This window comes from Equus asinus, chromosome 22 (assembly GCF_041296235.1).
Source record: "Equus asinus isolate D_3611 breed Donkey chromosome 22, EquAss-T2T_v2, whole genome shotgun sequence".
Lineage (NCBI taxonomy): Eukaryota > Metazoa > Chordata > Mammalia > Perissodactyla > Equidae > Equus > Equus asinus.
The window spans coordinates 32,279,850-32,295,020 of NC_091811.1; the positions used below are offsets into that span (position 1 = coordinate 32,279,850).

The following is a 15,171-nucleotide window of genomic DNA, read 5'->3' on the forward strand; positions in this document are numbered from 1 at the left end:
AAATGTGAAAGTACTACAACAGCATAAGAGCTGGCTTAAAAACCACCCCCTACCTCCCCGAAAAAGTACAAAATGGTCAAAGAGAAAAAAAGCAGGAAATAAATATTTCATCAGTATAGAAATTAGGAAATGCTTCTAATACTCTCTTCTTGTTGAACCAAAGAAAGAATAAAAAAAAAATCACTTTCTTGTTATTTAGGAAATTTAAAAATAAGCACACTATCGATCAAGGCCTATAAAAGGTGGTCAAAACCATACCCAGAAGAAAGTTTATAACCTTAAACATATTCAATAAGAAATAGTTATAACAAATAAATCAAGTAGTTAATTCAAGATGTTAGAAAAAGAATGACAGGACATCAGTAAGGGAGGTAATAATAAAAGATTAATAAAGACAGCAGCAATAGTAAGGTTTTATATTGACCGCGACATTTCTTCATTAGAGATTTAAGGTGTCTTTTAACCATACTAGTGTTTTTATTAAGACTGCTATGATTTTGTCAGTGCTCCACTTATAGAGTTGTATAGGTTTCAAGTGGTGTCCCAACCCTACCTTTTCCTTTAATCTCTATTATTTTTAGAGGATGATTCGCAGACCTCAGTGTTCTGGTAGAAGCACATACACCCCAATATAGCAGAAAATCTTTAGTCAGAAAGTTAGGAAGAAAATCAAAAAGCATACAGCATGGAGGACAAAAGGATAATTTTAAAGAAAGAGAAAATGGTAGAAATAAAAACCTAAATGAAAACACAATAATAATGAAGATTTTAATACACGCTTTTAGAATTTGATGGATAAAATAGCATAAAAATAATCACCACACAGGCCTTTGGTAATCCAATCCATAAACTCAATAAAATTTTGTCTCCTACAAAGAATATATATTATTTTCTAATACTCATTAAATACTTATACAATAATCAAATATTTGACTATAAAGAAAATGTTAATAAATACCAAAAAGTATTCATTTAACAAATTACAGGCTCTAATAATAAACCAATCCAATTAAACTAAAGAGCAAAATGAAAATGATTTCTAGATCTAGGAGAGAGTCCAAACCAGAACCACAAATTATTTAGACAGAAATAAAAAAGAGAGCACTTCTTACAAAAACCTGTGTAAAACAGATAAGGATGTTTCAAAAGAAAAATTAATAGCTTTAATATTTATATTACTAAAAAAATAAAACATTCAGTCAGGAAAGTCTTTGCATTGTTTCCCTAACTCTAAGGAGCATTTGTGATATTTTAAGTAAAGAACAGTTCATAAAGATTTTGTTAAAAAAGAAAGAAGGAAGAAAGGAATGAATAGAGAAGTGTCTAATGTAATAAGTATGTTAAGGAGGAAAAGGCATCCATTAAGGTGTCATTAATGTTCTTTGGGATTCTTGTAGAAGCAGTTTCCAGAATAGGACAAGGCAAGAGAGAAAGCAAACTAAATCTGTGGAATCAAAAGTAACTGAAAGATGACTTTTTGAGAGGCCTGGAGAAAAAGGTAAGGAGAAGAAGTCTGTAGCTAAAGAATGGGGGGGGGGGGGGGTGGTAGCACAAGGTCAAGAGTGTATTTCTGCTCGTTTTTAGGATGAGCCTCTTGCATCACGACCACTATAAAACAAGTTGCTGCCATATGTTATTAGCATATGTTATCATTATTAGTTCAGCCTCTGTTCTAAGTCTCTGAATCTACACATCAACCATGAGGCTAGAAAGGAGGAGTCATCCTTGCCTTCATGAAATCAAGTTTTTAGGAAATATTGAACTGATCTATCTCCCACCTTACACATACATACAGTAACATGTAGGGTCAATCTATATGTTAAGGGAAGAAAAAAATGAAGACGAGAATTGGCTATGCGAATACAACGTAATGCAAATATGTCAAAGAGTTTTAAACAATTATCAATAATAGCCAATTAGGCTTCTAAATGCGTGGAGGTGTAGCATATCTTAGAGTCTATGATTTTTCTCTTTATAAAAAACTAAGATGTGAAAATATATGCAAAGAACTGTCATAAAACATTACAGAATAGCTGGCTCCATGACAAAAGCTTAGAAGTTTCATTCCTTGTTAATTGCAACAGAAAACCATAAACAGATGTCAAGGGAGGTTCTTAAGAGATGAGAAGACAATGATTTTTGGAGCTTTCTTTTTAAAAACTTTAAAGACCTTTCATATCAATTCTTCAACGAAAGGTGTAATATTTAGCATAATTTCATAATCAAAATTTTACTATTACTTGAGTTTATTTTCTGTTACTATGTGATAAAAATATTTTTCCATTTTATGTTCACGTTTATAAACAGAATTCATTATATCCTAACTGTCTAATATAAACTAGTTCTTTTATAAGAATGACAAAATTCTTTCTGAAATAGGAGTTTGATGACAAATCCTGATTTTAAAATAATTTTGTGCTTTGCCTCCACTTACAGCTATATCCTCACTGGTTCTCAGACTTCTTTCATGCCTGCCTCATCTATCTTTGCTTCTTATAAAATAAATTGAAACATGTGAGAATTGATTATATATTTATATGTAAATATATAGTTGTTAGAGCTATATGTCAATATAGACAATCTTTCTAACTGTTTTGAAAGATAAGGTAAACATGGAAGTGTCTAAAAGGAGAGAACTTTCTGGAAGGGCTACATAAATGAAAGGAGCAAAGAAACAGAAAGTAAATGAATGAGCACAAGTCACAGAAATCTGAACTTACGTTATCAGAGAAATTATGCAGCAACACAAAAATATGGACAAAACTCATGATTATCACATAAAATGGGTGATAGCTGTTGTTTCTAATAAGTTAAAACCAAAAAATTAAGCCTGACCCACTACGCTCTTAACTACTACCCATATCAGTATATTCACCAGTGTAGCGTAATAACTTACGAATCTGAAACAATGCCTTCTGCTATTTCACAAACATGCACAAATAGGAGCGCAAATGTGAGAATCCATCTCAGGTTATGTCCAGGAAAATGAAGCCATGTGTTGTGATGAATTTGCACTTTTGAGCTTTGACTCCCCCACCCTGAAAGAAGAGAAAAAAGTAAAGAGATAAACAAAAGGATCAATCATAACCACAGAAATAATTTCCATTGTGATATGCTTTGGGGGGTTCATAAAACCTTGGTGCTCTCTAGGGTAGCAAGGAAATCCTGGTCTGTTTTCATTATGTCAAAAAAATCACAATTTCAATTAATTTTTGCAAGACTGCCTAGGTTAACACATTGATATTTGTTTCATTGCTCAAAAATAACGCCAACTCGGGGTGGTTATTTCATGCTAATCAAAGCTCTTAATGACAGGTCTCTGATACATTCAAAAGGAAACCAAATTAAGGATGATATTAATAAAAGCAATTTGGTGTCTAAAATCTTTCAAAACATGGGCTCTGTGGGGAGACTAACAAAAAAAGCTGTATTTAGTGATGAAATATAGGACTCCTTAGTTGAATCAACTCAATCATATACATATCATGTGAGAAAAATGATAACTTATGACTGGATTAGCATTGTTCAACAGTGGTGATATTTTCTCAAAGAAAGCTACAGTCTTGTTCATTGATGAACTTTTAAGAAGGATCAAGAATATTATAACTTTAGCTCATCCCTAAAGAAAAACTTCAAGATTACATTTCAGTAAATTTTGATGGTTTCCCCTCAAAACTCTAGATAGAATAATGCCAACTCATATACAGTGTGCCAGGAAAGGACCCCACTTTGTGTCCTTTTGTCACCTTTTTTTCTTACTTTTTTGATCATAGAGAAGCCCAACATACTTCAAGAATGAATGGGAGTTTGTGCTTAAAATATTGCAGGAAGGAATTTCTGTACGGACAAAAGGGATTCCTGAAGCATTATTTGAAAACAAAATTCATGTCTTAGTTGTTCCAATATGAACTTCACTATTGGAAGATTAGTTATGTTTAACATATTCTACTAGCATTTATGCTGCAAACTCTTGCAGACAAGCTCTGTCTTTTTTGCAACATAATTCTCCCTATACCTGATATTCTTTGAGATTTACTATTTATGATCTCTCCCTAACTCAAATAGCCAATGTTATAGATGAACACTCTGCGTTTTTATCCACCATTTTCCTCTGACAACCTTCACTCCAATTCCATTTGATTCAAATACCCTTTTGTCAGCCTGTCGAGGCGAGAGATGCAAACAGGACTGTCACAGTAATCGCTCTCAAGAAGTCAATTAGATGTCAAAAATGAATTATTAATTGTAGAATTGCAATAAAAAAATAGACGTTCTACTTTTGGCCAAAAGACATTCTTAATGTCCTATAAATAATAACACATAAACAACGAGTGTTTCTATATATGGCCACTCTGGTCCCAATATATTTAATATCTATACATTTGTTTAATATGAATAACTATGTACCAAAAGTTATATTGGCCTTTGCATGATATGCTATCTCATATAACAGAAAATCTTTGATCACTGTTAGAATGCCAGGCACACAGTAGTCTCTCAATTAATATTTGTTAAATGAAGAAATAAAACATACAAATTATTTTTAAGCCTTCTTTTAAAGCAGATCATTAAATTATGCTAACTTTCTTAAGAAAATCAGTCAGATAGCTTTTTCATTTACTTTTATGAGCAAAATTATGCATGGGAATATTAAACATCAAATTGAAAACAGCAATTATCTGTTTTGAATGGATAAGAATGTAGGATGTGGGAAGAGTAACAAGATCAGGAAATGGTACCCAGAGGGATTCACTTATATTCTTACTGTTAAATTTCTTACAATGGGTGGTGGTAAGTTCAACAGGTGTTTATTATATTAGTCTCTGTCATTTTTATATATGAAAAGTATTTTATAATTTAACCAAAGTTAAAAGATCTATTTTGGTTGTTTGGGGGAATTATACAGATTATACACAATTGCTCTCAATAATAGGATTTTGTGTATATGTAAACTGTAAAATACTAGAGAAAACTATATTTTTAATTCCTTTGCAAATGGTTTGCACATGTCCTCTTTCTACTTGAAACACACACTCATCACTCTTACTTTAATTTGCACACTCTACATCCTCAAGTCCCCAGACATGTCACTCTCTATGCAATCTTCCCCATCAGCCCCAAGAAGAATTAGTTGTTCTAGCAGATTCATGCCCACGATAATTTGTTCCTGTATCTCTAAATGGGTTTATAATGTGGTATAGTCATTTCTCTTGACTTTGAAAAATCTGTTTCACTAGACAATTCTAGTGAATAGTCCAGGCAAGTACTGTGTTTTTACCCATTTTCCTTTCTCTTCACCTAGCACAAAGCAAGTGCCAAACAAATGTTTTAGATCCATCTCATATAATTCTCTCTTTTTAAAAAACCGCTGCTGCTTCTTGAAGGCCATTTCTAGAAGGCATTCTATTTTTACCTATGGAATATCATATGCCAAGAATACAAATCATTGGAAAACACAAAATACTTGCTTGTTGTTTTCTCACAGACTTACATATCAATTTTCACGTTGAAGAAATTAAGTCAACATTATACCAAATCTCAGCCATTAATAAGATTTTTTATAAAACATGGGGTGATATAATATTGGACAGTAGATTACTTACCAATAAACAATATTGGAAAAGTGATAAACAACAGAAAGACGTGAGGGACCAGGTTGAGGGCATCCACAAAGCAGGGGTTTTGTAACACGCCATCATAGATATTATATGAAGAAATGTTGTTACCACAGAATGAAAGGCTCATTTCTTCTTATATGGTTTACTCTAAAAGAGAGATAAAAGAGACAGAACCTCTTATTACTAAATCCCCCTTCATAAATTATAGCCTTAAAGAGGGGATCATATCATAAAATTAATCTCCTTTATTTTTGTAGTTGAGAAAATAGGAAATTTCATGCCACAGCCATTTGAGAGTTTCTCATAATGGCTTTAAACATTGCCAGTTTTTCCCTTCAATCTTTTTTTTTCAGAGAAAGATATTTCATTTTAATTTGGAAAATATATAAAATTAATATCTACCAACAGTGGTACCCCAAAGGAGTGTTTGTTGGACTAAAATGGTTTCACAGAACAAAAGTGGTGATATATCAAGAAAAACGAGGAGAAAAAATGAAACTACTGACTGAAAAGACAAAATGGTGTAACATCAAATCTTTTCCCACGTTCATTCATTGAAAATGCATTAACAAACAACTTCAGCAGGGCACAATTTACTGCAACATTTCATTAATTGCAGGAAATGCCAATAAACAGAGACCAATGTGGTTGCAAACAGCAACTGGCCTTTCTTTGAAGAATACTAAGACAAATTAAGTATAACTCATGTGACAATTTAATGAAACTACTCAGGTAGGTCCCGTAGTCAGAGCATATTCTGACATGAAATGCACCCTAACTGAGCTTTGAAACAAAGGACGCCTTTTAATTGGAAATCTGCATTCCATTAGGGTAGAAGTAGAGTTTAGAGAGGAAACAGAGGACAAGATCACCCTTGGCTTTCTTGGCCATTCTTGGGACTTTGGCTTCTACTCTGAGTGAAATGGAGCCACCAGGGGGTCTTGATCAGAGGAGTAACACACTCTGACTTACATTTTAAATGAATTCCTTTCATTGCTGTGCTGAAACAGATGGTATAGGAGCATGGGTCTACTCCATCAAAATACGACTGTGAAATCCGAGCAAGAGTTTTAGCGTTCTGAAAATTTCTTTCGTAACGCCTACTATTTATTTAATATCTACTAAATTTGGACACTGTGCATACACTATCTTAAGTCTTCAGAACAACCATGCAATATTAGTGAAGTTATTCGTATTTTACAGATTAGGATGCTGAGGTTCAACTAGGTTCAGTAATTTGCCAACCAGTGGGGCAGTGGTGATCCACACCCACATGTCTGACTATAAACTCTGTTCTTCCCACTGTATCATGTAGCTTCCAAGCTATTTTTTTAAAGAAAAGATCTTATTCGTTCTTACTAAAATAAGTAACAGTTTAAGATTTTAACCTCACTGGACGTTATTTCTTTTCCATATTTATGCCACACTGGATTCTGAGTTAGATTATTAAAGGTTGGCAAAGGTTTGAATAACTAAAGTTGTACCTTTTCTCTCTTCCCTTTCATTGATAATTGATTTAGCAAGGGTCACAAACAATATTTTTTCCTAGAAAAAAACAAAGAGTGTTACACAGAAAAGATTGACAACAATAGGTAAACTATCGGAGAAACCAAATTTCAAGCAAAAGTTTTGTAAAGCATTACATGAGTCGAACAACTATTTAGAAAGCCGAGGAGTTTACAGGCTGTAAATGCTTATCCAGAATTCCTCCCACATATTATTTCTGGTAAGCCCTTTTTCTGACAAATCATTGATATGCTTTCTACTCAAGACTTTTTCTCATCTTTAAAAAAAAGTTACATTTAAAAAAAAATTCAAAATGAGGTTACGTACTTGGCAAATCCTTACCAACTATTAAGGTTTGAAGTTGGATAAAAAGACTAAAAGGACTTGAGATTTTTTTAAATAACAGTAAAATGGAAACTTTGTATGATCTATTGTATCTGTATGAGATGATGGATGTTAGCTAAACCTATTGTGGTAATTACTTCACAATACATGTAAGTCAAACCATAATGATGTACACCTTAAATTTAAACAGTGATGTATGGCAATTATTTCTCAGTAAAACTGGAAAGAACAGAAACTAAAAAACAACAGGTAGTAGTGGAATTTCTAAGACTGTTTCCTTTATTTAGAAGAAATGATAAAAGGAAACTTAAAGCCGACTGTTACTTGAAAGACATGTATAAACTTTCCTAGAACAAACCAGAAAATAATTTTTACTTTAGCTAGTTTTATAATTTTATCCAAATTATAATATTCCAATTGGCCACATTTATAAACCTTGATATTTAATCATCATCATTGAGCCAGATGCTAAAGTATAATCTGAAGTTGCAAAACATAGACTTCATTAGCTATAAGCATTGCCTGTCTGAATCCTGAAACCTACCAATTAAGTAATCTTTGGATAAATGTGTGTAATTGTGGAAAGAAAATATCACAGAAGAACAACAACCTGAAGAAGTCAAAGAACATTTGCAGCCATGTACCTGATGGCTGGGATTCTAGGCCATTGAGTAATTAACTGTAAAAATACTTATTGATGCTGACCATGTGCTACACACTAGGAATCCAATAGTGCACATGACAGAAATAGTCACTGTGGTCTTAGACTATATAAATCATACTACACTCCTGATATACACACTAATCCCAATAGTTATTGGTATAATGTAAAGGTTGTGATCTACCAGACAGGGAAACATACAATGACATAATCATACTAAGTGTATACTTCTGATTAGTAAAGTAAAAGCTTTAGAATGATTTCTTCCTTCTACCGTAATCTCTACCCTCACATTTCCGCCAGTTCCTAACCTGCTCACTACCTCTCACCACATCCCTCCTTTTGTTTTTTTTTTCCTGCCTCCTCCTCCATCTTTTTCCCCTTGTCCCTTAGGCCCCCTTTCCAATATGCCATGTGCATGTGCACATTTCTAACAGCCATCCCATATTACAAATTTACATGGACTAAAAGAGCGAAGGAGTAACCCTGCAGATATGTTGATAATTACTGTTTACTAAAGGCATTTTCTTCAATCAGGATTTTTAACTAACTCTTAAATCTCCAGTTGTCATTCAGGGTTTCCCTCCCAGAACCCAGGTTAAGTTAGGAACACTTTGGGAAGAGTATAAATTGCTGCTCTTGCTGGCTAAACTCTGTCACGTGACAGCCTTCAGCCCCGCCCTTTCTGGAGCTGTTTGGTTCAGCTGAGCACTGACAGGCCCAAGCATCAAGGATGGGGGAGAGGGAAGAGAGGCCAGCCAGACAGGAAGACGTGACATTTTTCTCCCCACAAGCATGACCCCACGGAAAGATGTTCAAGCGTTTATGACAGCAGATAAGGTTGGAGATCTTGACTGTATGGATTTTGAAGACAAACATCAAAAGTGAAACTTTGATTACAGAGATGGTCTGTAGAGCAGAAAACATAAAAAGAAAACACTCCTTGATGACCAAACTTATGATTTCAAGGCAGGAATACTACCCTCAGCATTCTTATTCTTTGAAATGCATTGCATGAAGTTTCACACCGTCAGGAGTTAGAAAATTTGGATTTAGTTGATGAATATACAATAAAGCAAGTGAAAAGTAACACTCTTTCCTGTTCACCCAGCAGAAAGTGTCAGTTCTAAAGGAGTACAAACCCCAGAGAATTTAACATGCTGGAAACACCTGAAGCAAACATGCTAAAGGCAATATAAAAGCTCTCATTCCTACATACAAAATAACTCGTTCTTCAGTTATTCAGAGATCAACCAAATTACGTGGTGAGACAGAAACACGACATTTTCAAGAACTTATTTAGGGCTTTATCATTATCTAGGGCATTTTCAGGATCAGATCGCTTATTAAAACAAACGTAATAACTTTTTGAAGTTATTCAGCCGATGGGTCATAAAATATGTACTAAAAGATGTCTGTCTACCCATTTATCTATGAATATGACAGATCCAAGTAGAAAAATCCCTAGCAAAAACGCCCACAGACTTCTGATCTAATACTGATCTGAATTCACCCGCCGAAGCTCTATCGCACACCAAGGGGAATGTTGGGACTACTCAGCAGATAAGATTCCTTAGACAGACCCCTCAATGGGTTTTTTTTTAAAAATCCCAAACTGAACAAATAAAGCAACAAATAAATACCTTGGGCAATCGTTTGACGCTGCTTCACACCCCTACTGGTGCGCTTGCGCTACCTTCAAAACACCGGCTTCCTACACTGTCTTAAGTGTACATTTCAAACCGGGACGCAGAACTCCTAAAAAGTAGAGAGTAACAAAAATTAAGCAGATAGAAAGCTCCTTCACGAACAAGACAGGAAATGTCGAAGAGAAAAAAAGTCCTGTAATAACTCCTTGCACTTTCTCCAGATGGTTTAAGCGGGAGCCGGCAGAGTTTTGTAAGTAAAGCTGGAAACCTGATCCCCCCGCCCTCTCTCCTCCGGCCAGGGGCCCGGTGCCTGGATCCTAGAAATAGCGACCGGAAAAGCAAAGCGCTTCGAGAGTGCGCGGGCGCCTTTTGGTTGCCGAAATGTTAAGATCAAAAACAACAGCTTAGCCTTACTCTTAAATTTTTTAAATGATATTTATGTAAAAGACACGGACTCACTTACTCGGAAGGCAGAGTTTTCCTCCCCTGGCCGAAGCACGCAGGGCGCCGGAGCAGATTATTTTTAGGGTGGTGGGAGATCAGCTGCTGCCTCCTATCGAGTTTCTAAATTGCACAAACTGCTCTGGGCTGGGGCGGACACGGCGACTCCGAGGCAGGAAACTGGGCAGAAGCCCCGAGCGAGCACGGCGTCGCGGACTGAAGACCCTCCCCACCCGCGCTGGGCCCCGCTTTCCGCGTTGGAGCAGCAGACTTGGGGCGCGCGATGCAAACATTTTACCAACACAAGGAATATGCGTCCCCCAAACTTCATTAGACGCTGAAACTTGCAACATATGATTCAATGATTTCACCGGAGTCGGGTTTGCAAACTTTGAAACTCGCAAGCTACTCGCTTGCACTTGTAATTTTTTTTTCCCAGGCTGTCTGCGCCCTTTTATTAACCACAAAAGGAAGCGGATTTGGGGATTTCACCCTTTTCCCCCTGAGCGGACCTGGGAAATGAAGGGCTCCTTCCAGGCAGAGGACCCCCGCAGCCAGGCTGTGGGACCCCGTGTGAATGTCTCCCATGAGCAAGGCCGGCTCAAGTGAAACGCTTGCCCCAGCGACCCGGAAAGCTTGGTTACTCCTCTGGACCAGTCGCCGCGCTCCAAAAGGGCGACCCTTACCCTAGCCCCCCGAAAGGGTCACTGTGGCTCCCAAGGCTACACAAACAGTTCCCCCGACTCTTGCTCGCGACCAGAGAGAGAATTAATTCACAAGGAGATAGTGTTCAAAAAACACTCACCCCACAAATAACTTCCCCCAGGACTCATGCTGTAAATTTTGTCCCAGACATCTCTCTTTAAATAACACTCGATTTTCTCAGGGACTAGTTCTCAGCTTGAAATAACCATTGTTTTCAGCAACGGTCCTAATCTGAAAATGGATGGTCAGCCAGGCGGGCTGGTGCCTCCCAGGCTCCGTGCGCGACCCCCGAGGGGCACCGCTCCAGGACCGCTGGCAGCCGGAGCTGGTCCTCGCACTTGAACCCTAAAGCTCAGCGGCCTCTGGCCTCTCGGATGGACGTTGTGGGCAGAGGCCACCCCGCCCTGCAAGCCCTGGGGGAGGTCCCGCGGGCGCCGCTCCCCCGGGAAGGTCGCTGCGTTCCCGGGTGGGTGCCCGGCCTCGGCCAGCGACTGGAGCTTGAACCCCCAGCAGCTAGGGGTCTGCGGGGCCTCGAGGGGAGGCACCCGGGAAGGTCCTGCGGCCTTTGAAAGCTTGGCAACTGCACCTTAGAGCTGTTTGCTGCGACGCAGGCGCAGGGAGAAAAGAGCGTGCTTCCAGAATGGGGATCCGGGTCCTGTGGGTGGAACCTGGGGAAACCCCGTGAACAAGCCGGAAGGGAGACCAGAGCCTCCCCAGGGCATCTGGGGAGAGAGAACTGGAAATAGGGGGCGGGGTTGGGAGTGTAGATAATCCCCTGTTATAGACTCTGACCGTGACTAGACAAAATCAAATTGACTTTGGGATTTTTTTTTAATATTACTGTTATTAAGATCATTTATAATGATTAAAAGTCATGTTTATTGTAGAAACTATTGGAAGCTATGGAAAAGTGTAAGAGAGGCCACTGAGCCCCCAAACCTCTAACCCTACTGAAAACATTTCGTTATATTTTAACGAAAGTAAACGGTATAGAGCACTGATTAAAAGCATGGAGGTGGGAGCCAACCTACTTTCAAATCCTGCTAGCCCACCCATTAGATCAGACAGTAGCTCTATCCATCTGTATATTCGTTTCCTCACCGGTCCAATGGAACCAGTAAGAAAATATATGCTTCTGAGGTTTGATGTGAGGGTAAATGAGATAATACAAGTTAATGCATATGCTATCGTTATTATTTTTTCTATGTGTATTTTACATTGTTGGCAATCACAAGATAATTCGTGTCCTCGCTGTATCTTTTAAAACAATTATTTTCCAATGGTATTTTAAAATCTTTAGAGAAATGATTTAAATGGTGGCATAATATTCTGTTGTGTGGCTATACCATAATTTTAAATCTATTTTCCTATTGCTGCACATGTAGTTGCCAAATTTTTACTACCATATTTAACCCTATGATGAACATTGTTATGAAGTTTTCTTTGTAGCGGATAACTTTTTTAAGATATAGTCTCTGAAAAGTAATTACAGGGTCAAAAGTAGTAAATATTTTTAAGGCTGTGGATATAGAATGCCAAATTATTTCCTGGAGAGTTTGTATTAACTCCTCCCAAACAGTATGAGACGCAGAGCAACACTGAATATTCTTATTTTTTTTAATCTTGTAATTTGACAGATACATGCAATTCTTTGTTATTAATATTCAGCATTTTTTCTAATGTTCATTAATCTTTGTATTCCCACTTTTGTGAATAGCTTGATCACGTACTTGTCCATCTTACGGGTCATCATTTTTTTATAATTTGCATGAACTTTTAATAAGAGAGGGATATTAATCCTGTTTCATATATATAACAAGTCTTTTTCTCAATTTGTCATTTAAAGAAATGTTAGTGGTGCTGCCTTCACAGAAAATAAAAGCAATTGTTTTCATACATTCTACAGAGATTTATTAGAGCACGCCCCATGTCCTGCCTGGCACAGAGGTCGGTGATGGGCCAGCCCTCCAGAGTCTCTCCCTTCATGAGACCCCCATCCTTATTTATTTATCTACTTTTTTATTGAAGTATAGAAGACATACAATATTGTATTAGTTGCAGACCTAAAACATAGTAATTGGACATTTATTTACATTACAAAATGATCACCTTAACACTAGTTACCATCTGTCACCATACAAAGTTATTACAATATTGTTGACTACGTTCCCTGTGCTGTATATTACATCCTCATGACTGACTTATTTTATGACTACAAATTTGTATTTCTTATCCCCTTCACCTATTTCACCCTCCTGCCACTCCCCGCCCCTCGCATCCCCCCGGCTCTGGCCATCACCAATTTGTTCTCTGTATCTATGAGTCTGCTTCTGTTTTGTTTTGTCTATTCATTGTTTTGTTTCTTTTAGATTCCACATATAAGATGAAATCATGGTATTCTTCTTTCTCTGTCTGCCTTATTTGCCTTAGCATCATACCCTCTAGATCCCTCCATGTTGTAGCAAATGGGAGGATCTCAATCTTTCTTCTGGCTGAGTAATATTCCATTGTGTATATATACTATGTCTTCTTTATCCATTCATCTACCAGTGGACACTTAGGTTGCTTCCATATCTTGGCTGTTGTAGATAATGCTGCAGTGAATATAGGACTGCATATATCTTTCTGAATTAGTGTTTTCATTTTCTTTGGATAAATACCAGAAGTGGTATTGCTGGATTGTATGTAGTTCTATTTTTAATTTTTGGAGGAAATTCTGTCCTGTTTTCCATGGTGGTTGCACTAATTTACCTTCCACAAACAGTGCACGAGGATTCCCCTTTCTTCACATCCTCACCAACACTTATTTGTCTTTTTTGAGAATATCAATTCTAACAGGTGTGAGGTGATATCTCATTGTGTTTTTTATTTGAGTTTTCCTGATAACTGGTGATGTTGAGCACCTTTTCATGTACCTGGTGTTCATCTGCATGTCTTCTTTAGAAAAATGTCTATTCAGTTCCTCTGCCCAGTTTTTAACCAGATTGTTTGTTTTTTTGGATATTGAGTTGTATGAGTTCTTTGTATAATTTGGCTATTAACCCCTTATCAGATATATGATTTGCAAACATTTTATCCCCTTTAGGTAGGTTGCCTTTTCATTTTGTTGATGGTTTCCTTTACTGTACAGAAGCTTTTTAGTTTGATGTAGTCTCACTTGTTTATTTTTGTTTTTGTTGCTTTTGCTTTTGGTGTCAAATCCAAAAAATCATTGCCAAGACCAATGTCAAGAAGCTTACTGCCTGGTAAACTTCAGGATTATTTGAGCTGTTCAATGCACTTTTCATTTCAGTATACATTTTAAAGTTAGCTTAACAATTTCTACAAAATTCTGCTGAGGTTTTGATTTTGGTTGTATTGAATCTATGAATCAATTTGGGGAAAATTTTCATCTTAACAATATTGTGTCTTCCAAGCCATGAACATGATACATCTCTCTATTTATCTAGGTCTTCTTTTATCTTTCAGATATGTGTTCAACTTTTCAGTGTATATGCCTTGTACCTAGTTCATTGAATCTATCCCAGAATATTTTATGATTTCAATGCTACTATAAATGGTATTTTTTCAATATCATTTTCCAATTTTTCATTACTAGAATACACAAAATCACTTTGTATCCTACGGTATTGCTAAATTCACTTATGAGTTGTAGTGTTTTTGCAGATTCCTTAATATTTTCTACATTCATGATCATGTCATCTACAAATAAAGTTTTACTTCCTTCTTCCCTATCTGTATCCTGTTTCTTTTTTCTTGCCTTATTGCACTGGCTAGCAAATCTTGTATGATGTTGAGTTGAAATAATGAGAGTGGGTATCATTGGTTTTTCTTAATCTCAGTGGTAAAAGGATTCAATTTTTCTTCATTTAATTATAATGTTGTCTATAAGTGTTTTATAGATCCTTTTTATCAGATCACAGACGTTTCCCACTATTCAGTTTGTTGAAAGAGTTTACCAAGAATGGATGTTGAACTTTGTCAAATTTTTTTTCCACATTTATGGTGCTGATCATATGCTTTTTCTCCTTTATTCTGTTAATAGGCCAAATGAATTGTTGGATTTTTGAGTATTAAATGAAAAGGGATAAATTTCCCCTTGTTGTGATATCATCTCCTTTGTATATATTCCTTGATTCAATTTACTAATATCTTATTTTGAATTTTTGCATCTATCTTATACATTAGTCTATAGTTTTCTTTTCCTTTCTTTGCTTTTTGGGTTTTCTGATGGAGCAGGGTTTGG

At 36.5% G+C, this 15,171-nt stretch overlaps 1 protein-coding gene across 15 annotated transcripts in view; it reads right to left on the minus strand.

Annotated features, from left to right (window-relative positions):
- ABCC9 (ATP binding cassette subfamily C member 9) overlaps positions 1-11,591 on the minus strand; it is a 123,483-nt gene extending 111,892 nt beyond the window's left edge. For 4 of the 15 annotated variants that reach the window (XM_070493962.1, XM_014832434.3, XM_014832431.3 and 1 more), the window contains exons 1-5: positions 10,243-10,380; positions 9,774-9,888; positions 7,103-7,163; positions 5,604-5,765; positions 2,897-3,038 (exon numbers count right to left, since the gene is read on the minus strand). Coding sequence is in view for 12 of the 15 variants with exons in the window: in XM_014832434.3 (XP_014687920.1) it covers positions 2,897-3,038; positions 5,604-5,745 (284 nt within the window). In the remaining 3 variants the exon portion in view is untranslated. Of the gene's footprint in view, positions 1-2,896; positions 3,039-5,603; positions 5,766-6,590; positions 6,648-7,102; positions 7,164-9,773; positions 10,070-10,238; positions 10,384-11,025 lie in introns of those variants that run through there. The other 11 variants (XM_014832432.3, XM_014832429.3, XM_014832427.3 and 8 more) reach the window with 10 other exon arrangements.
- Between the last annotated feature and the right edge of the window lie 3,580 nt (positions 11,592-15,171).